This window comes from Manacus candei, unplaced genomic scaffold (genome assembly GCF_025592945.1).
Source record: "Manacus candei isolate 608988 ecotype Guabito, Panama unplaced genomic scaffold, ASM2559294v1 h1tg000050l, whole genome shotgun sequence".
Taxonomy (NCBI): Eukaryota; Metazoa; Chordata; class Aves; order Passeriformes; family Pipridae; genus Manacus; species Manacus candei.
The window spans coordinates 8420482-8443707 of NW_026138098.1; the positions used below are offsets into that span (position 1 = coordinate 8420482).

Consider the following 23226-nt stretch of genomic DNA (forward strand, 5'->3'; position numbering starts at 1 on the left):
ACAAGACATAGTGATCAGGGGTAAAAACTAGTATTTGCCTTGAAATGGCAACAACTGCTGCATATGCTGGCTGGAATTACTAGCATAGCATTATTTACAGTTCCCACACCTTTGCTTCTTTCTGAAATAAAATAAAATAATGGTTTCCAGGATAAGTTTATATGCCATAATCCAAAAGTACACATCATAATGTACTTCTACCTTCTACCCCAGAAGTAAAAGGTAGAAACTTTTCATATTGCACCTTTCCCCTCTTAGACAAAACCAGCCAAAATGCTCCTTGTCAGCATCTCACTTGAGACATAAACTAGAGAGAGAGGTTTGGAAGCTCTGGGCCTGTCCCACTGGTTGATCAGATCATATTTAATCATATTAAGGCATCTATTTTTTCATTATTCCGTTTGGTTGATATTTAGAAACAAAAAGGCAACACTATTTTAGAAATTTGGCAATTAGAATTATATTAGCAGATCCAACTGACATTTGGAATTAATTATAAAAGAGGGGAAAAAGGGTTTGTGCTCACTCTTGATCTTTTAGAATGTAAAAATAAGGTCTGATAAGCATATTTGCCATCCTGGAAACATCAAGATTTATTTTGATTTGTTGGCTTATAATAAACCAATTCCTTATTTAATGATCCGAGCTGAGATCCAGAGAAGCAGACATTTAATATATATAGCATGAAAGTCCTTGCACAATTTTGATGCATGATTTAGCCAGTATTATTATTACTTCTCCCAAATTTCAGCAAAAAATCAGGGAACAGCAGAATTCTAAGCTGTTAATGTAAGGTCTTATTTACCAACAGAGAAGCAGCCTTCTGGTGTATCCTCTGAAGGGTAATACTTCACTGGCTTAAATATGTATCTTATATGATCCTGACAATTTTTTGCCAATGTAAGCAAGGCCATGACATTCAGGTGACTACATTTTGATCCCAAACTCTTCAGGCTTAGGTTCTTTAGTATTTTGCGTTTGATTATTTGAACAAAGAAACAGCACCAAAATAATAAACTTTTGAGCTATCAGGAATATAAAAGATATGAAATATATATTTCACATATATGACATATATAAATATATATGAAATAAGCTTCTCCTCTCATTCATTAATACTTTACTTCTGTGGTAATGCTGTAAAATCCCCTCTGAGGGTTGCAAACTGTTGCATTTCCTTTGGTCTGAGCCAACAGTTGTCCCACACATGCCTGAGCCAAGCCACGTCCTCTGTCCCTGTGATGAGCTGGTATCAGACACGGCTGTTGGCAAGTCTGAAACTGTTGCTGGGTCAGTAGTTGTGCTTACATGCTCTTTAAATTAGCAGAAGACATCTGCTCAGGTGTCTTTCTTTTAAACACGACCAAGCTATCCAGTTTTCTTCAGTAATCCACTTTTTTCATTCCCGTTTTTCCTTCTAAAAAAAATATTAGTGGACATACCGAGTTTGGGAAGCAGAGAGTAGAGACTATGCATTTCAAATGACAGCAAAATTTCCATAGATTTCAGTGTGTTCAGGTTTTCCTTCTGACCAGCCCACCACGTTTGCTATGCAGATGGGATTTCCCCTACAGATCCTGCAGTTGGACCTGGGTGGGCAGAAGCAGCTCTGATTTTATCTCTGTTGTCTGTGTATGCTGAGCTGCACAAACTGCTGACTGCTGAATCCTCCAGGTGAAGGACAAGACAAAAAACATTTTCAGGGATTTGAAAGGATGGAATTAACAAGGCAGGAGAATGTGAGTCTAAAAGCCAGGATAAACAATACAAGGATTTTTTTCCCCCTTCAGGAGACTGAAAGGAAAATTGTCTGTAAATGTGCAGCGTTGATGGACAGCCTGCTAACAGCGAAAACGGGAGTCTCTGAAAGCCTTAGGAAAGAAAAATTCATGACCCAAATTAAGAAATATGAACTTGACAGGTGCTTCCTGTGGATGTGGAGATGAGGGAAGCAGAAGTGGGTTCCTCAAGTAAAGGATAATGACGATTCAGAGAACAGGTAATTTGTTTCTCCTCTCCAAGGAGCTCAGCACGGGGGGAGGGAGGAGGGATCCTGGCCCTGCTAATCAAGCCGTGCTGCCCGCTGGGTGTAATGGGTGCTGCTTCTGCTGAGAGGTTGTTATGTAAGGGAGTTGCATTTTAGAAAGCTGAAAATTGCTTTTCTCAAATTGCAGCAACTTCCTTCATTTACAGGAGATGCTCCACAGGAGAAGTGGATCAGTCCATCTCCCTTTTTCCCAGCAGAACAAATCCAAGTCATTCTGGAACCATTCATTAGCTGGGAGTCCAAGGATGTAAATGTGTGTTTACTTCATCTCCTCAATGATACAGGCTGGTTCCCTCTGGAAACATCCAATGTTTTGTCCAGTCTGGTTTTAAAAGCATAAGGGTACAGGCTCCTTCCTCTTCTGGTTCAGCAGCATTCACAGTTGGGGAGTTCTCACTGATAATGAGTATCAGTTTTCCTCAGTGACATTACTTCATTCTTAATTGCATTCCAATAAATTAAGGCTTCATAATTCTTTCAGTCTTGGTGCTTAAGTCTTCCAGGTCTTTTTATTGGGAAGTAATGTTCCTCTAACCCTAAGCCATAATTTAACTATGCTAAATTTAGTTACCTCTGTTGCGCTCCTCTCTAAAATCAGTTTAATATCTTTTGCTGTTTTCTGCAGAACTTCCTGTCTCTTGTTATATGTATTACTCAGCACAAACACTTATGTTCTTGTCTGCTTCATCTCTCCAGACTGGAAACAGGATACTATACACCTTGAAATATGTAACACCAATGTCTCATTTCTGCCAACCTCAGTGCAAATTACTAAAGCAGGTTTACACTCACCATCCGGGGCTCCCTGTGGACACCCTCCCTCGTTTCAGAAGTTATTTCAGAAAATTGTTCACCTTAGAATATAATGAGTTTCACCTTTTTGAAAATTAGGGTGATTAGGAGAATATGTTCCTAGTAGAGAAATGGGGTTCTTCCCTTCACATTTCCTTATTTTTCAGTATGTAATATGTTTTTACCACCATGTTTTACATGATGCCGTGGAGAGAGAGGCAAAGCCAGCAAGATGCATCTGCTTTGTCAAAGTTATAAGATGCATACAAAGTTGTCATTCCACAGCACTGTTCTAGCAGATTCTATACCACCACCAGCATTTATTCTACACCACCAGTTTAATGAAACATAGTTCAGAATATATATACCATCCTAGCAAGGGCAATTTAAGTGGCCTAGTGAGGTACCACATTCCAAGATGCATCTTTTTATCCTCACAGATGTGACTCCAAAAGGCAGTACCAGCAACCAGTCCTAATGTGTAAAATGTAATGTTTCACATTCTCTTTTTTTGCATTCCCAAGAAGCTTACGACACCTGAAAACTTTAATCCACCATATGCTTCACTTGATACCTAAATTGCTCTTCAGTTCTTTTTCTCACTGTTCAAAGGGAACCTTGGCTGATAAAGGATGCACCAGGAACACATGGGTTGAGGCTGAAAGGGCTCGTACAAGTTGTGACAGATTCACTTCACTGAGCATTAATCCACTTTAATCCAATTGGATCACATACCAAACTAGCAAAATCCTTGAGGCTTTCACAGCATCAGTTCTGTTAATATTTAAAGGTTAACAAAGTCAGTAGATCCTGTGCTATTTGTATCTATTTGAGAACTTCAGCTGAGAATTTGTAAAATAAGTTAATGAATATGAAGTAGAGACCACACACTGATAACACTCTCTTAGGTTTGTTTTTCATTTTTTTCTCCAACAGGATGTAGAGCCCCAAAATCTTCTATCAGAACGCAAGTGCCATGAGCTTATCATGCTTCAATAACTCAGTCATTTCAAGGATATCAAAGTGAGAGAAAAATACAAGAAGATGCCAAATGTTCAAATCTATTACAACTTCCTCACCAATTGGGAAAGCAAAGTGTTCCTAAATCTCTAAATGCCTCATGCAGGCACAGCAAATAAACAATCTGGGGTAGATGACAATCTCCAAAACCCAAGAGGATGGAGGAAAGATGCAGAGAGCTATAAAAAAAGCTGTCAAGTGCATCATCTTGCTGTAGCACTGTTCTTGTAAAGATGCAAGAGCACTTGCAGCTGTTAAATACTGAGGAGAAACAGCTTAACATCCAAGTGTAGCCCTCAGAGGGGATCCTACTGAGAGACAAGATTTTTCAAAGGCTGATGAAAACTTGAAGAACACCAAAACTGAAAAAAAACCCCTCACGATAAATGCGATTTAAAAATATATAAAAACATATATAACCCCCTATGTATAAAAGCCTTCCTTGAAGGCCCCAAAGGAAGAAATTATGCTTATTCATATATCTGACAGACATTTGTCCCCAATTCAATAAACTAATGTTGTAACTGACGCACTCTGCACTCAAATGCAATAGAAAACCAAGGTCTTGACCAGCTGCTGCCTTTCTGGAAAGATATCAGGGCTCTCAGGAAAGAGCAGATGTTAATCTGTGCTCAAGATGGCTCCAACCTGGCCATTTCCCTCAGCTTCCAATTTTCATGGGCAAGAGCATGCTGATTCACTCTGAGCCCGGCACAGGATAGTACAGGTTTATCCCAGAAGACATTGCAGTGACAGACTCAAAATAAATGAGAACTTCAGGATCAAAGGTATGATGTAAAATTCTTAAACATTTTCTGTCTCAAGGTCATCCATATAAGAAGTATTATGGGTTCTGTAATAACAGAAGCAGTCGCTTCGTTGAAATTAATTTATTTTGAGAATATCCCTTTTAATCCTCCATGCATTTTTTAGCACAAAAAGTTGAATTTACCACAACCTCCTTCATAAAACTTAATATTGTATGTCTGGTAATGTGGCTGTTTCAACAATTCCTCACTGGAAATCCCACACCTGTGAAACCTTGGCAACACTGTTAGTAAGTGACCTACACAAAGTTTAATAGAAAATTTTTACTGAATATCCTCTGTTTAATGTAAACAAGGCAGGAGGCAAAACAAGGAGTATATATTTTATATAGTTACATTATTTTACAGGGCACAGTAAGCATGAAGAACATGTTTTGAAAACCCTGTATGATATGCAATATCAGGTATGGATTTTCCATGTAGCCCCAGGTCTACTACTACAGGACCCTTTGATTTTACCAAGCACTTTGGGTTAGTATTTCTTTCAGCAAGACAAAGAGCACTAAGAGAATGTCATCTGTGAGATTACACAGCAGGTTATGGTAGAAATTACCATGCATTACAAAGCCATTCCATGATTACTTGTGCCCTGTAAAATCAACTGTGGCAATCTTTACACTAATCATAGTGTAAGCAAGCTCGGGATTCTGGTCCTTTTATATATATATGTATATATATATATATACATAGGTGATATACAGCCAGACTCAAGCTGTGTATCAAGTCACAGCTTTTATATTGCACGGACAATATATAGTAAGAACATTACACAGACAGAATCTGAATACCAGGAATATTACAGTCATATGAGAAACTAAGGACAAACTTGTTCTACCAGAGCTAGCACATGGCTTATTACAAAATTTTCTAAATCAGACTCTAAATCAAATACATACTATAAATGAGAAAAAATGTAAAAAATGCTTCTATTTACACACATGTGCATCAGGATTAAAAAGTGGGTGGGGTCTGCCTTTTGAAATAAAAAATTATTCTAGTATTACCTCTCAAGTATTCCAATCTAATACTAGTGGTCCTATTTTCTAAGGGGTAAGCACTCACATTTCCCACTGACATCTGAAGGATCTGCATATGCCATGAACTCTTCAGGCCTTATATTTTCTCAGGTGGCCCTCTCTGGGTAATAAATAACCACATACAGACACACACACACACAAACAAAATGGGCACCTCAATGACATGCATAGATCGAAAAGGTGAAAACATGGACCTCAACTAACTTCTAACCTTTTGTTAAAAAAAAAAGTGCATGAAAAATATCACCACAAAAATAATTAAATGAGTTCCATCTCTTATGGAAGATTAAATCACTTTTACAAAAATAAAGGTCATTGTCATCAGGTATAGTAATTAAGGGTTTGGAGGCAGCACTCACAAGAACAGTTTAGGCTAAAGCAACTTTAAGGATTGCTTCACTTCTATCAGGATGGATCCATGTCTTATAAATTTATGAACTAAATAACATTTGATTTGCAAGAACATCACCAATGTCACTGGAGACTGCACAATTATAGCCTGAATTTCAGACTGATATATAGTTATATCTACTTATTTTTTTCATGGACAAGCTTAAGGAACTGTGTTTGCAGCTTGGCAAACTGTTTTGCATTAAAATGCCACAGAGGCATTGCAGTGTAATGAGCTCAGGTATCAGTGAAAACAGCAATGACAACAAAAGAGGTTGATGTTAATGCTTTCATTTGAGATCAGGCATCTCTTGAATGGCATTATAAATTCTTATACTACTTGGAATGCTCTTGGAAGTTTTAACATTTCTCTCATTTTCATTTATAGTAGCATTACTGCTTCCAGTTTCCACTGAAACTGGGACATCAGAAGTACTCTGGAGCATACACTTAAAAAAAAATAATGAAAATAGAAAATTTGAGGAAAAAGTAATTAAACTCAAGCAAAATCAAAAAAGACCCAAATTCAGTAAAGCATCACTATTTGTGCTCCATAGCTTAACTTTGTTTATGTAAAAAATTGCAATTTAAGGACAAAATTCTTGAAATTAAGCTTATGTTTAACTGTTTTGCTGAATTGGGACCTTATTTATAACAAATATATGTATTAAACATCTCTCTGCAAAGACATCAACGTGTTCTAAACTATGTGTCAGGTATCAATGAAGCTTCTAATGCAGACCAACTGCAATACAGATCACTAAAAATGATTTGCTGCTTTCAAGGTATGTTTCTAAAGAACAAAAATGAAAAAAGTGACATTTTATTAACTATATCCTACCGTGCTACTTGGACATGAAAACAATTTTGGGCTAAATTCATAAGAAAAAAAATCCTCACACAAACAGATGAGGAAGTAAAACACGCTTTTGTTTGCCAGAGAAATGCCACACTTTTTAAAAGTGTCCCAGTACAGGAAGCCATTGCATACAGGTTTCACTTGACAAAATGTTTCCCTGGTTCCATAGCTACTTTCTCCAGCTGAACCTGTACTGGAAGCTTTTACAGCAGGACCCTCTTCACTGCTGACAACAATAAATTTAGCCCATTAACTGTGACACTGCTCTAATTAACCTGCTAACTTAAAAGGCCTCTCAACATCCAGGCTCCATAAATATTAAAAAACAAGACCTCGAAGGCATGGATTCAGAGCAAAATCTGATTCTCTGCTACAGGCATGTAAATCCAGAAAAATCTAGTGACTGAGTAAATTAGTCCATCATTGTATGTGAGCAGTGAGATCTGAAATGGGCTTTAACTGTGCAAACAGGGCAGGAGGAAAGACAAATGAAGAAACACAATGTAAACAGGAGTGAAGCTCTACATTGCCTGCCCATGGTACGTTCATAGGAGGGGTCCTGCACACGTGTGTGAGGTCAGGACAGGTCTCTCACCCCAGACATCCAGTGTGACTGGAAGGTTCAAGCACAGCCCCCCACACCTGCCAGTGCTCAGTAAGAACTCTGCCAAGTGCAGGCTACCACCAACAGAAGCAAAGCACACTGACGTGGCCTCCACTTGCAGTGCCAACAGCTGCCCTGGCTGATGGCATTCATACTGAAAAGGATTCACTGAAAGGCATTCCTGCATCCCAGCATTATGAAAAGCAGGTGCAAATTTTGGTCCTGTGTAAGTTATCAATGTTTTAACTGAGTTGGCATCACTGTGATGGCTAGGTAAGCAACAGAAACATCTCAAAAAATAACAGAATGCTGCCAATTTTCAAGGCACAGAAGATTCTTAAAGCAATTCAGGCTATATACCAATTTAAAAGAAATTAAAAATACTGTTTCAGCAACAACTACTAATGACCTAGAATTAACCTCTCTGTAAAGGTGACATGGGTCAAACATCTACAATTCTCATGAAAAAACCTAAAGCAAATCTAGTTATGCAGATGACCTGAGATTAATAGCTTGGAATGACAGAGACAAGCGTGCTACAAACATGTACACTTCAGATATATTTGTTATGGATGTGATGCCGAATCAGGATTAATTTCATCAGTATTGATTCTATACTGACATATCTCTTGAAGTAATCCATTGAGGAATCAAGCTCAGAGTTGTCTTTAAGATCCACCAAAACAAAAATGACCCCTCATTAACATATCCTACTGTATATGGATTGGTGGATTTTTTTGAACCTCATCGTTTTTAATAACATACATTGCAACTATGATTTCCTTTCATATCTCCAACAGAAAAGAAGAAGAATTAAGACATAAAAATGTTATAAAATTAATTTGCTTTTTAAAACTAATATGGTCACAAAGTACATGTGAGCCCCAGAACGTAAGACCAAACTCTCTAAACATTGTCATTAGAATAACCAAGGTCTCATGTCTGTGGTTCTTCATGCAGCTTTTGCAGCTCTTCACACAGTGGCTAGAAATGCTATGTATTGGTTTCTCCCAAAATGCCTTCACTCGAGGTCCACTTGAATCCTCCTCTCTCGCAATCTGAACATCTGGTGAAAGGAAGTTGTTTTCCAGTTCTGCCAAACGTCCCCTTACATTTTTCCAGGAGGCACCACCTCTTCTCTTTGGGTGTTGTCAATGGACTTGTGGCTGAAGGGAGCCTGGTGGCTTCCCAGCCTGACCCCCCAGGGCTGCTCACGGCGTGGCCGAGGTGTGGTACTTCACAAAGGCGATCGCTGCCAGCTCTTTGCAGAACTCTTCCAGCACAATCACGCCCTCTAGTAACGTCATGTGGTCAATGCTGGGACAGAGAGAAAATTGCAGGGAGTCAGGACTGGCATACACAAAACCAGCTATGGGTCTTGGACAACGTGCAGCGTTATTTACTCACATGGGCCCTTCGGGCTCCAAGCCCAGTAGGCGTTTTCTGACCAGCAGAAGTTTGGGAGTGAAATCTGGGATGCGTTGGATTCTTACCATGAGGTCCCCGACGACCTGCAAAGCCATGGACACACAAGGTTATCACCTGTGCAGAGCACCTGGCAGCAAGGTTAATGACAGCTTCAGCCTCCTCACAGGGTCACAGAACAACATGTGCAGTAACTGCTCTGCCCCAAAAGAGGAGCAGGAAGTAAAGAGATACGAACACCTTACTTGCTGTTGTCACAAATAGCATTACTTGTTTTAATTATGTGGATGATTAATTTGTCTTAGTAAATGTTGACGCAGGCAATTGACCAGTAAATTTATGGGTTTAGGGAAAGCACAAGGGGAGAGAGTGAAGATTTGTATTTTGGAATGGGGAGGGCTGCTGGGAAGAAGGGAGCCAAGCCCTCTGTCAGTACTGGGCAAGCAGCATTAACAAGCTGCTGACCAGCTTAATAACAGCTGGTGCGTGGGGTAAGCGAGGGATTCTGACTAGGAAGATTGCAGTGTGACAGGCACCCAGCCAGCACTTCTAGGATGCAGGTCTGGCAGGAAGAGATGGAATCAGAGAGGGGGAGAAGGGGACTTTAGATAAATCCAGGACTATATCATCAACAACAGCCTTAATCAGAAAAAAAAAGGAGCCTGAGTGACACTCAGCCAGGCACTGGGCATTAAGGAGTGTTCTTGTGTGTGTATCAAAACCATCTCTCCCATCCAAGTGCAAACCTGGCCTGTTCCCATGGCACTACCTGACTTTGCCTGCAAGTGACAGAGATGTGACCTAGTCCAGTTTAAAGCACCAGCATTGCCAGAGGGGATATCTTGTATCTACACAATGAAACTAAACAACAAAAAATTCTGAAGACATGAAATAAATTTTCAGTATTTTTGGTAGAAAATCCAAAATCTTGACTCAAATCAAGACTGTAAGTATCTGCTTTCAGAGAGAAACCATTTGTCAACTTCAACTACCCAGCAACTAGTATCTCTAACTACAAAGTTATTAAATATATTTCTGCTGTATAGCCATATGTATTACCTGTGTGTTTACTCACCCTGACAATCACAGAGAAGAGAGACTTGCAGCCAGAGGCAAGGTTTACATAGGGATCCAAAAGGTATTCATGTATATGAGGATGAGGAAACAGGGACAGTTTGGACAACACTGACGTAACTTGTAAATTTACATCATAGGGCTGCAAAAAATGGAAAACACAGTGCTCAGTTATTTTCATGCTGGCTTCTCTTCATCCAGTTTGTGTTTATTTAACTACCAGAACCTTATATACAGGGTTATGAATAAAGAAAAATAAAAAGTTAGATTAGAAGACAGGCCCAATCTCTGCTTTTCACAACAGCAGTGATGTGAATATGACAGATGAGTATTAGATATTATTATCTGTATAACTGCTACAACCACTTGAAGCTTTTGCACACTTGTTTATTGTAGGGTAAGTCCTCTTCCCATAAAACATTTCTTCAGCTAAACAAATAGCATAGAATCAGCTTAGATTAAACATCTGCTTGCTTCTGATGGGAAACTGTGAAGCATATGAGCTAAGGAAATTGGCAGAGACAAATCCATGTCTAGGGCTTATATGTTATTTCTCTTCTACTTCATTTTTTCTGGGTAAGAAGCATTGCAGAAGGCCTGGTCATCTTGTGGCAGCATGCTATGGGAGATGAGATAGTCCTGGGCTGGGAAAGCAGCATGAAATTCTGAGCTGCTTCTCTACCTCCTTTCTGCAAATCAACCAAATGGGAGATCCAACACTGTCAGATGCTGGAAGATGCTCATAAGTCATAAGGAAAAAAATAGTACCTAATTTTCTAGGAAAAAATTAGGGCCTAGTATAAGGGATTTTACCATCCCAGTAAGAAACTCATTTCCATAAAAGCAAGTATTTTCACCACAGCTTCTAAATGTTCCAAACACTTTTTTCCCATCTTTGATTTTCTCATCACAGTGAAAACAAGCTGACACTTTAATTCAGCCCCAAATTTGCAAAGTAATGGAGTTTCCTTCTATCTATTCAATGGTAGAACAGACTACATTGACAAGAGATGGACAAACATTCCTTTGGTACACACAACTCTGTCAATCAACCTTGTCGATTTAAGTGGATTACAGGGCCCTCATTCCATCCTTATATCTGCATATTGGTAGTAACATCCTCACTGGCATAATCACATCTAGAATAGGGTGATTTAATGACCTCCAATTATCATCTCTATGCTCTCAAGTTAACATCCCACTGAACAATCAGAGAACAGATTCTTGCCTCTTTCAGATTTGGAAGAATTCGCCCTCAGACTAAGACAGTTAGCTATTAAGACATTAGCTATGTCTACATGTCTAAGCTTGCATTAGCCTACTCAGCAGAGATCTGACACTTGACACACTTGACAACACACATCTCCTGCCATCTTAGATGCTCCAGAGTATCTGCTGGTCTCTTGATGGTTCCACAGATGGTGAATCCTGCAAGATCTCTGTTGTAACCACAAGCTTGTAGGAATATCTTGGGCAACAGATACCTCAGTTCAGGCACCTGAGAGCAGCTTTCAGTCCATACAGTTGCAGAAGTTGAGATGGTGATCCACTTTACACTAAAAGAGACCTGCTTTTCAGCATAAGAGCTACCAGGGCTGTTTTCACAAAATTTCCACTGACTAGACATAGATACCTAACAAATATTTAGGTACCTTATTCCTGAATTTGTTACCACACACTGTTGCATAGCAAAGTTGGCTTACAGATCTTCTGAAGTGAAAGCACATATTTCTTTTGGCCAGTGACAGTTATTTTGGTACCTGATACTCCAGCAATAAATTCATCCCAATCTCCTAACAAATGAAGCTTTAAGACCCTGGACCAGAGATGTTATAGGTAGAAAGATCACTACACTTTGAGTTATTATGGCAGAGCTACTCTGCAGAGAGAGACACAAATTCCTTCCATAAATCCATTCACTGCCTACCTAGCTGATCCGTAGAAGGTCTTTAGAGCTGTCTGAATCAGCCAATTCATTAGGAAGCTTTGAAGCAATGAGCATTATCTGATGTTCACAAGAAGAGAAGGAAACAAAGTAGTAACACATGCTTCATTGTTCAGACAGATTGCTGTTGTGATTTCAACTAATTGAGAGCATTAAGGAAAGCTGCTTCTTCACACAGAGCTTTTATTTCTGTCCATATGTCAGCTGACTAACTAAGACGGCCCCATTTCAGATAACATCCTAAAAACTTTCCCTGTAACTGAAAAGATTAAATGCAGCAAAATTTGAAGTTCAGGAAGGTTAAAAAAAATTCTTAGCAAACAGTCAGTTCCATAGAAATTTATAGTATTATCAGGAGGAAGAAGGTAGTGTCTAGTAGATGAGGTACTTGAAACAATTTACTTCACTTGTTGTGCCTCAGCTATCTTCTGACAGAAACTATGTTAGTGGTACCTGCCACCTCTGCAAAGTTTTCTAGTATCATAATCACATCAGAGTGTTCCCCTGAACGCTCACAGAGCTGACCTAAAGGCTGCTACTGGCTTCCTGACATGTTCCCTGTGCATTTATAGGTTCAAATGGCTCTTCTCTGCTTATGACCAGGAAATCTGGCACTACCGCAGCTAATGGTTTATTCTGTAGATAGCTCCATATGCAAAACAGGAAAGAATTGTACAAGCTTCTGAAACTGGTACAACCACATTTGTAGCCACTCCAGCTGGTATTACAGGGAAGGTAATCAAGATTTCCAGGGCTCATTTTCACTGGAAAGAAAAATTATCTTCTTGATCTAAAGCAGTAATATTGACTTGAGGAACATAAGCCTAGAGTTTAGAGAAGGCAAAGAAACACTAAGTTTCCACAAAGGGAAACTCCTTCTCACCTCCCTGACCCCTCACCTTCTCCCCAGAAAGTCGAGGTTCTGCGAACTGGCCGAACACAGAAACAAACAGGCATCAGAAAAAGTCAGTTTCTTTTAATTCTTTTGTACTAATCTGGATCTGACATGTCACACCACCTTTTCAGAACAAGGAGCCCGTCAGGTTTTACCTCATTTGTTTGCCTTTAGCAGATATATTTTTATTATTTGAAGATAATCAAACAGGAAAAAATGTACTTCACATTACTGGTAGAAAAGAATACCATATAGAAACTTTCACTGGAAAGTTTTTTAAAAACTGAAAAAATGGGGAAAGTATTAACAGTAAGTTCTTTTCACCTTACACAGTGACATAAACTGTTTCCTGAACAAGACATCAGATTGAAGTTCACTGAAATGTGGCAGAAAGATGATGTACCCTATTTTTTTTACTGGAATATGTACATGCTTTTTAAGTGTAAATGCTGTAAAATGAAAACAGAAAAGAAAAATGCTAAGACTGAAGGATTCCTAACATACTATCTTAGGAATTCTTAAGATACTATCTTATCTTCATCTTTTATCTTAAGGATATACTTTCCTTACTCAATTTAAATGATATTTCTGGTCAATAAAACATTCGGTACACAAAAAGGTGGCTAACAAAGATAAGAGAGTTTTTGTTCTTACTTTTGTGAAACTGATAACACTGATCACTGCAACATCCTGCAATCTATAGGGACCTGCACCAAGGACATGGGACATTACACAATAATACGAAACTATAATAGAAAACTGACTGATGGGAATCCATGGGACCTTATCAGCCCTTTAGCAGTGATGAAAGTATCAGAAATGGAATTCCCAACCTGTTTTTTCTTACCTGATCAAGAATCCTTCCCATTCTTTCAAAGAGGACTTTCAAGAAGTGTCCTTCAAAAAATGACGCTTCTAAATTGCACTTTTCCAAAGATCTGGGAGATCCAGGCCACTCCCACCGTAAGCAAATGACACAATAATCCCGGAACTAGAAAAAAGTAGTTAGGAAAACAGACTTAAATCTCCATGGAAACAATTTAATTTCTTTTGAATAGTACATACACCTTAAAATTATAATCTGTAGCTAAATGACAACTCTAAGCTCAAAAAGAACAGTCCTTGTAAAGTAAACACTATCAGCAGGCACCTCATTTTCTTCTTGACATTCCTGCTACTAGGGTAGCTTGAGAAACAACCAGTGGAGAACAGAGCTCCCAAAAAGCAGCTGGGGCCAAAGTACAAAGCAAAGCCAACAATACACATCCTGATCAGGGTTCTTCTAAAGTAGGAATTGCATTCTTACACATTCTTCCTGTCAATACATTACCACATTTCCACTATAGGATGTGTAGCTTGTTTTGCTATTCAAACTGTTGCTCTCTAATTCCCAGGACAGGAAAGGCCTATGTATATGCAAATATATATATATATATATTTTCCCACAAATGAAAAGAATTCCAGGGTTTCCTCTTGCCTCTTTTTGTTTCCTATCACTCCTAACAGTCTTTCTCAACCTCTGTCCCTCATTTGCTCTGGGCTGCCTGATGTCTCACTTCCAAGGAGTTATACCTTGAAAGGAGCACAACTTATTGCAGAAAAAAATAAGGAACACAGGAATAAACAGAAGCAAAAGAGAGAGAAAACAGACTCAGAAATTCTGCACTGCATGTAGCTTACCTACCTGTGCAGCCTTCCAGGAATAGAAATATGGAAGCAGAACAGCTATTTGGATGTAATAACAGCAATAGGCAGGGCTATTCTTAGGGGGGATATATTTTAACAGTAGCCATATCATTGTCAGGAAGTGACAGAAACCAATTCTGCTCTCTAATAACTCCCAGAATACTCTTTTTCCCAAGGCATGAAAGAAAGACAAAGATGATAAGTGGTTTCTGGCATCCAAGAATAGAAGATAGGGGAATTTTACATCAACCCTTGTTTTCTTATTCTCTATTTTCTATTCCCTTTCTTTTCAGGAGAGACTACTTCAGGAGATAAAGCAATATAATAAATAGAGAAATCCAAGCTTCCCATCTTAAACTGCTGATAACATAATTCCAAGGTTATGGAATCTTTGAATTACCTATCAAATATAGCTCTCAATTACTGTGCTCCTTTGCATAAATTTTTCTACTTTAGAAGATTCACAGGACTTCAACATGAAAGCTGCAAACAGGCACTGTCCTCTGACCAAGGAAACTTTATATTATATTTGTAAAAACAAAACTTGCATTTATTTCAAAGCAGTGTATCATAAAGCTTTCCCTAGCTCCCCAACCTCCCAACTTCCAACCTGAATGCCTTAGGCTGTGCATTTCCCGTGATGAGCTTTTATTTTCAAAGTCCCAGATTGCATAACTCCTATGCAGCATTTTAATTTCTCTTTAGTTCTTTCAAACAGCTTGGCAGGCAATTCTCCAAGAGAATGCAGATAAATGCAAAAGCAAATTAAGAATCCATCCAAGGTTCAGATTTTCTCTCACTGTATTTGTTATATGAATATTAATGCATTTAATGTCATCCCTTATTCCCCCTAGAGCTATACAAGGTGAATTCATCATCAAAAGATCTCCAAAGGTAAGTTTTCATTAGAAAATGAAAATTGAATTTTCCCATCTTTCATTACCAAAAGATGCATTTATTAGGACTATTTAGAGAACCATTTGTATATTCTCACAAGCATTTCAAATTTCAAGGACCAAGGAAGACTTCACTGACTTACTTGTCTGTGGGCATCTCTGAGGTAAGTATCATAACCTGTACCCTCCACATGGTATGACGACTTTGCTTCATCAGGTACAAGACAGAGAAAACTAAAGAGAAAAAAAGTACATTAATGAGTATCTATATTCCACAGAGCATTGATCAATACTTTTTCATCATCTGTACCAGTGTACACAATGCTGAATTGTCTGGCCAATTAATCCACAGACTCTACCATAACTCTATGTTAGGAACAGAGACTACAAAATCTATTTAAGCATGTCTATTCCAACTACTGTTTGTAATAACAAGACATATACTTCAGAACTTTTGTATCTAACACTGGAGGTAAAATCCTCAGCGGAAGCATTTTCTCAGAATCAGCAGATAGAATGGAGATGAAAAGGAATATTCATAACCAGTCAAGCACTTGCTAAAGGCCAGACTCCATCTTATTAGAAGTAAAAAAAATATACTTGGGAATAAACAAGCCAAAAGAGAATGAGAATTACAGGTAAAATTTTTCTAAACCTACTTCATAGGTAGCTTTATTTACCATAGTTTGCTGTGGTAAAAAATTAACATCTAAGACACACAGGAGTATTTGCATATAAATGCCCCAGTTACAAATATAACTGAATTGCCTTTACCAGATATGTAGTGTAAATACTGTATGTCCTTATTACTTCACCAATATCTGACCTAAAACGCATCATTAAATTTTGAATCATATTAGTAAATGTCTTGAAAAAAAGAATAAAAATTAGAACCACTGAAATTTCTGGAAAACAAAAAACCCTCAGTCTTTGGACCCTGATTCCAAATTTCAGCTTTCTCCACACCCCAAGAACTCCTGGATGCTCCTGGAAGATTTTTATGCAGAAATATGTAGTAGCTGACGTTTCATGTGGAGTTCGTCTTATCCAAAAAAATATAAATTTGCAAAACAGTGCAAATCCTGAAAAAAATTGTATTCACTGATGGAGATTAAACGAGATGAATTTAGGAGAATGTTCTTTGTGTCTTTGCTCCAAACCATGTCCACCATAAACTATATATAGCAGTACTGGGGGAAAGAGGGCAAGAAGTGACAATGTCTTTGTGTCCTGACTGTCCCCGGGCTGTTTGTTTCCTTTGGCCAACACCTCTGATTATTTCTGGGTAAGCAGACAGGTCAGCTGTGATACACCAGTACATGCTACCATGTATTAACAGAGCAAACAGCCTTTGTCCTAATATTAGTTCCTAAGAGAACTACCATCCCTAAGTTGCTTAGAGCAGAGCTTGCCCTCCTTGTGATATCCAATTTGCATATGACTGATAGGCACTGAGGTGTGTTACAGGTGACAGAGGTGCCCCCTAATTTTCAGGGAACAGAAGGTTATCTCCAGCATGGCAATTATTTACTTTTATGTATGTGCTTAAGGAACTTTAGGAAGTTTTGAGTTTTGGTTTTTTCCCTAAAATGTTTATGGTAAGACTCCCCATGCTTGTCCAGGAAGGTGAAGTCCTGGAACAGTAATTATTTCTGCGAAAAGCAAGTTTTATAATCAACAAGGCTTTCACAGTGAATTCCAGCTATTCAACTAGACCATTAGCTGCAAAGTTCTTCGATTTTTCTCATTTATGTTGAATTATTTTTACTTATGCAAGCTCTAATCTTTCAGAAGTAGTTTTCTGATAAACTGCCACATAATTTCCTTCTGCAGAGTCATTTTCCCAGCTGGCACAGAATAACATCCATTACAGAGTACATTTAATTTGCACAGTGTGTGCAGACACCCACACATTCAGACATTTCTTTAAGTGTTTGTTTCAACTTACCTATTTACAATTTTATGAACTTCAGTCTTCCCATCATTTTTTGGATGCTCTGGACTGACAGGTGGAGAAGCACTGAGCCACTCCTGTGCTGACAATGTGTTATCTGGAGACAGATCAGTAAATAATGGATCTTCCTCCAGGTCTCTGTGAGATTATATCAGACAAAAACATAATTATTGACAGGACATTATGGAAGGCAGGAATATCTCTGTGTCACAAGGTATGCTCTGTGTTTTTCTTCTTTGAACAACTAGGATGTTTTCCAGAACACTACCATATCCATCTTATTACCTAGTTAATACACAGAAACACCAACCTGTATAATACCCAACATTCTGAACAACAGAGGAGACATTTTTGACTCATACAAAATCACTGCATTAAGTCACTTAAACTCTGTAGCCACAGTTTTCACATGAGAAAGTGTTATACTCAGGAAATATTTCAATTATTTTAGATGACTAAAATAGCTGGTGTGGCAAGTCCTTACCCTTCCATTGGTAAAAAAATTAGTTAGAAGAGTTACATAGGATATTTTAAAGGATTTTATGTAGGGTCCTAGAAAAGTTGTTCCACCAAGAAATGATTCAAGAACATAAATATAAACAAGGCACCTAAGTGGCTGACTTCAAGAATAATCTCACTGATTACAATACAAATATGCATAGACTTAACCTGGGCAGATGCATAAGTAAATTGATACACAAAGACCTCTGAATGCCTATTGCGCACAAAGGCTTGTGGTAATTTTAGCTTTTCTACTCCTGTTCTAAGAATTTACATAAGTTGCTGATGTAATAATTTCTGCATCACTTTACGGATATGGATTAATACACAAGAGCACTCAAGTGCTATCCAGGCTCACTTTTCTTTCAATTACTGAAAACCCCCCCGTTTTGTTCTAAAAATAAGGATCCAAGTTAGCTGTTGTGAAAACTTCCCTTAACAATGAAACTTACACTGCTCCAGCAATCTGTCCATTCTCTACCACATCTTTATCTTCTTGACAGAGGGGCTTGTATTCCATATAGTTTCTTTCTTCCAAATTTCTCAGAACCAAATTATAAAGAATGTGCTCATTGGGTTTTTGCAATAGGTGCTCAAACATTCGTAAAGTCATTATGCTGATCTGCAACATAAAAAGTTGACTTCAATAAACTGATGCACTGCTGCCCTATGGTTTTGGTCTTATATCTGGTTTGTAAATCCTAGAACATTGCAATTACTTATTGACATTAGAGAAGGAAGCAAAAATCATATGAAAAATTAGGCAATTGTGACGCTGAATGTGGTATAAACATGGATGAAGAGTTCACACACATCTGAAAATCAATATGGGAATGTATTTTTTTTCTGTAAAACAAAAACTGTTCTGAAATCTGTCAAAATAACATATACATAATACAAAGAACATACAGAGAACTCACAATTTAGCTTTCCATATTACAATCAGATCCATGCTCGAAGATGGTTATCATTGTGCAAATGACACACAGAACAGGACTTAAAAGTTAGTAACAAATACCCAGAATAAAACAAAGTAATACTGGGATATTGTGACTAGAACTATAGGCTATGATTTTTACATGGAGATGTAGGCTTTTAAAAGGAGACTGACTTTAAGCAATACAGAGATAATTTTAAAAGACAGCTTTAGAGTGCTTAGCTTTGCCAAGATCAACTAATTTATACAGATAACTCATTCTGACAGGGTGAGCAGGTAGGCATACTGAAAAATTGATATGGGAAGGCATAGGTCTGTATTTCAGGCAAGCTTGGTTTTTATTTGAAAAAACAGAGTGGAGGTTGTTTCACGGAGAAAATGAAACAAGCAGCTCCTGAGGAGGGATTTTACTGAAGTAAATTATTTTAAAAATGTTTATAGCGTGTAAAGAGTTTGAAGTTATTATATCATTTAATTGGTATTGTGTATATTCTCTGATCACACTTCATCTAAACCCCAAATCTATATCTTATATGATAACAACACAGAATTGACACACCATGGAAAATAACAGTGACACAACATTTAACAAAGCACAAATTAAAATGCAATTACAGATGCTGAGTTTGCCCTGTCTTACAGGTGAGCAAATCTAACTAGATATGCACAGTGGGCAAGCAAATTTAGAAAAGAATCTTTAGTAAAGGTTACAATATGCTAGGTGGAGAAAACAGCTTGACTTTCATTTTCTAAAGGGAATTTGTGAGGCCGGCAGTCAGAACTCTTTTCCTTGGCAAAAAAAGTTATGAAAAGTCCTCACAATGGTGTCTTTGCAGACTCTCCACAAGCCAGGACTGGCCAGCAGACATTACTATGTATCACTTCTCACCTCGTCAGAAATATGATCACAGTGCTCGATTAACCTGTGTCTCAATGGATGCCTGTTGATGTCTGCCAAGGTTTCCGGGTCTCTGTGTTCTCCAAGTATAAAATACACAAGCTCCTGCAGCAGGACATCTGAAGTGACCTGACGAACGATGCGGTGCAATAGTGCAGTTGATGTGAGGATCCCGATCTCTGAACTGAACAAAGTATTTCATATCAGACACGTAATGGATTTCAGCTGAAAAAAATCAGCTTGATTCAGATTCTGTTCTGTGTCTCGTAGGATGCTACTCACGTTTGCATCAGCTGAGGTTCCATAACATCAATGAAAAATCGTTCCCGCACAGCTTTTGCCATAGCAACAGCAGTCATCTGAAACAGAAGTACAAAATGGTGTGTCTCAAACTCAAAAGCTAAGAAACAACTGGAACTACTTATTTGCTGAATATATTTGTATCATTTGAACATAGTTCAAACCTTTTGTGCTTCTTTGATGAGCTGATCACAGTAGTCAAACCAAGAAAGAAACGAAATCAACGCTCTTTTCCCTGGAAAAGCAGATGCATCTTCTTTGTGGCTATAGGAATCCAAACTAGAGAACACAGAGAAAAATATTTATTTAGTCTACAAGTAAGTGAAGAATCTTGGACTTCATTCTTATTGAACCTAACAGAATAATCAATGACCTACTTGTAGCGAAGGGAACATTAGAAAGGCTTCTCTGCCAATCTATACTACTCTGGCAGTGCCATCATTACACAGGTGTTCAGAGACATGCTGAAGGATGCACAGTATGTACAGCAGAGGAACTCTGGTTAAGTATTTTTGCAGTCAGAAGGGAAAACTGATCACCAAGTCTGGTCTCCCAGGAAACACAGACCACAGAAACTGAATCAATTACTCCTGTAGTCACAGAACCATAAAATGAAGGCAATTGTTCTTCTCTACTCAGTAAGCAACCTCAGTAAGCAAACTCAAGTCCAGCAAAACCACACAGTGTATACCTGAAACTAGATTGTATCTTTCACAAAAAAGCATGTTATTTCAATTTAAGGGCTCTAAGAATAACATATACACCATTTTCTTTGGTAAAGCACTCCAACAGTTATTTATCTCACAATTCAAAGTTGTAGTTTTTCCCCTTCTAATTTCAAACTCCAACCACCATAAATTTTGCTAGACATTTTGCAAATATCTACTATTTGTCTCAGTACTAACAGGTCATGAGTAATTCATAGTAAGGTGAATGGGGAAGAGAAACCTTTTGGGAATCTAACATGCAAGCAGTTAGGATGACAGGCATGTATCTTCTGCTTCATGCTGATGAATCAAGCAATATCTCTTTCCTTCTTCTTTTTCACTGCAAAAATTTTGTAACAGCAGGCTGTTATCAAACGTACCCTTCCTGCCCCCAGCTGCAGCTGACAGTGCCCGCTGTGTACAGTGAAAAGTTTGTGTTTCCTAAATCCTGGACATCTCCACGAGAATATAATCCATACCTGATACTCCAATGACACCACTACAAACTGCTAACATAACTCGGCGGAAAAATGTGCCCCCTGAGGAATGTCTGCAGAGGATCGGCAGGCAAACCTGGCCCCATGTCAGAAATCACGTGTACACTGGACAACCAAGTGTACTGCTCTGCTGTAGCTGTGGGTCAGCTCTGAGGCTTTAGCATGGGGGAGTGAATATTTTATATACCTTATCTACCTATAAAATTAGTTTCAGGGAGGGATGTAAAGTCACTTTGGGTATTAAATACAAAAATAAAATTCTTACCCCCAGTTAATTGCCTCCACTGTTTCAATGTCTAAGGGATCCAGTGACTGAGGCAGGGCTTTGTAGAGGGTGGCCAGCCTGTCTGTCAACAATTCACATAAACAAGTGCTTTGGGTCAGGCACTTGGCAGCTGCTGGTTCTGGCAAACTCACCAAAAGCATGAGGCCTTCACAGGCCTTCACTGCTATCCGGCCGTCCTGGCAGAAGGGCATGGAAGAATTAATCAGAGGGTGAATGAAGCTCACTTGAAATCAAGAAGCAAACATCTCCCAAATAAAACCTCTCCATTTTCCCACAGTGAGTGAATGCATTTATTTTTGTTGACTTTTCAGTCATTAATGAATTAGGATGTAAGGAATCTCACCTGTCAAATACTAAGAGTGCAACTGCAACCTTCAGGCTGACAGAACTAGTGCTGTAGGTCACCCTGAGATCAAGATATTATATCCTGTAAACTAATCATGTAACAATGACGAAGTGCAGTGGTAGAGTCAGTTTTCTGCTCCCAACACTGCTGTACCAATTACAGGCTTACCCAACCCTCTACATTTTCTGAAAGGGTCTGCATTTGAGGATGGAGCCAGGTAAGACATACAGCAGGTTTTTCTAAAGAACACAGACTTCTAGAGATAGCCCAGTGCCCTCACAAAGAGAATGTGTTTGGTTAAGTCAGAACAATTAAAAGCAGGTTTAAAAATATTCTCTCATGATATATTTAACCTTCTGATTATCCTATGTAGTTTGTCTGTGAAACATACAGCATCCTATATATATTTCTTTAAACACCTCACTTACATTACCAGCAACAAACTTAGTATTAATTTTCTAAAATAAGATTTTTAATCTGAATTGACAAAAAAAATTGTCAATTTACAAAAGTTGCCTGCAAAACAACCCTCATTTTAGCTTTTATAGCTAAAATACAGTGTGTATATCTGGGTATATTCACTCCCTCTCTCCATTTCACACAGCATCCAACTATTTCATTTTATTACATTAAACCGAAAAAAACCCAAAACCAAAAAACAACTCACGGGACTTTTAGTGAGGTTTAGTAGAGAATTCACTAAATTATAGTCTTGATTTGGACAAACAGTGGAGGACTCTGGTGATGACGCGACATTTAGTTCATCCAGACTGAAAGAGAGATCATCCGCCGGTTGTGGGAGCTCATCCTCCCTCTCCATGTGCTCCACTCCGGCTGCACTGGGCATTTCTTCAGCTTGTCCTGTGTCTGTTGTCACAGAGTCTTGGTCTTTTATCATTTCTTCTGTGATTACACTTGCTGATTCTTTGGAAGCCATTGCTTTTAACTTATTCTGCAAAGCATTTTTTGGAATTACACAGTTGAAATCACTGTTCATCCTGAAGCAGAAATTTACTAAAAGTAATTTTTTTTACATCAGCATTTGAAGTAGTCAAGGCTGGATACAGTAACCACATAGAAGGTTTAAACCTAGGCCATTTTTAAATCTGCTTAAAGTTCTCTTAAGCCCTGCACCATTTTGCTTCAAGGTTGAATATGTCATTTACAAAGAGATGGCAACATTTTCGTTCACTACTGAAGGCACATATTCACTTGACTGCCCACAATTTGATAGAAGTTTTTCATTTACCCTATTGGTGCACCTTTAGACCATAGCACATACCATAAAACACCCTTTCTAGGC

At 38.4% G+C, this 23226-nt stretch overlaps 1 protein-coding gene across 2 annotated transcripts in view; it reads right to left on the bottom strand.

Annotated features, from left to right (window-relative positions):
- Positions 1–4734: 4734 nt before the first annotated feature.
- The window catches only part of FHIP2A (FHF complex subunit HOOK interacting protein 2A), a 33742-nt gene continuing 15250 nt past the window's right edge, over positions 4735–23226 (bottom strand). For both annotated transcript variants that reach the window (XM_051801107.1, XM_051801106.1), the window contains 12 exons: positions 22591–22875; positions 21557–21753; positions 20252–20366; positions 20070–20146; positions 19779–19971; positions 18405–18574; positions 17446–17589; positions 15641–15731; positions 13763–13906; positions 10077–10217; positions 8984–9087; positions 4735–8893 (listed from right to left, as the gene is read on the bottom strand). In XM_051801107.1, coding sequence (XP_051657067.1) covers positions 8788–8893; positions 8984–9087; positions 10077–10217; positions 13763–13906; positions 15641–15731; positions 17446–17589; positions 18405–18574; positions 19779–19971; positions 20070–20146; positions 20252–20366; positions 21557–21753; positions 22591–22875 — 1767 coding nt within the window. In that variant the 3' untranslated portion in view covers positions 4735–8787. The remainder of the gene's footprint in view (positions 8894–8983; positions 9088–10076; positions 10218–13762; positions 13907–15640; positions 15732–17445; positions 17590–18404; positions 18575–19778; positions 19972–20069; positions 20147–20251; positions 20367–21556; positions 21754–22590; positions 22876–23226) is intronic.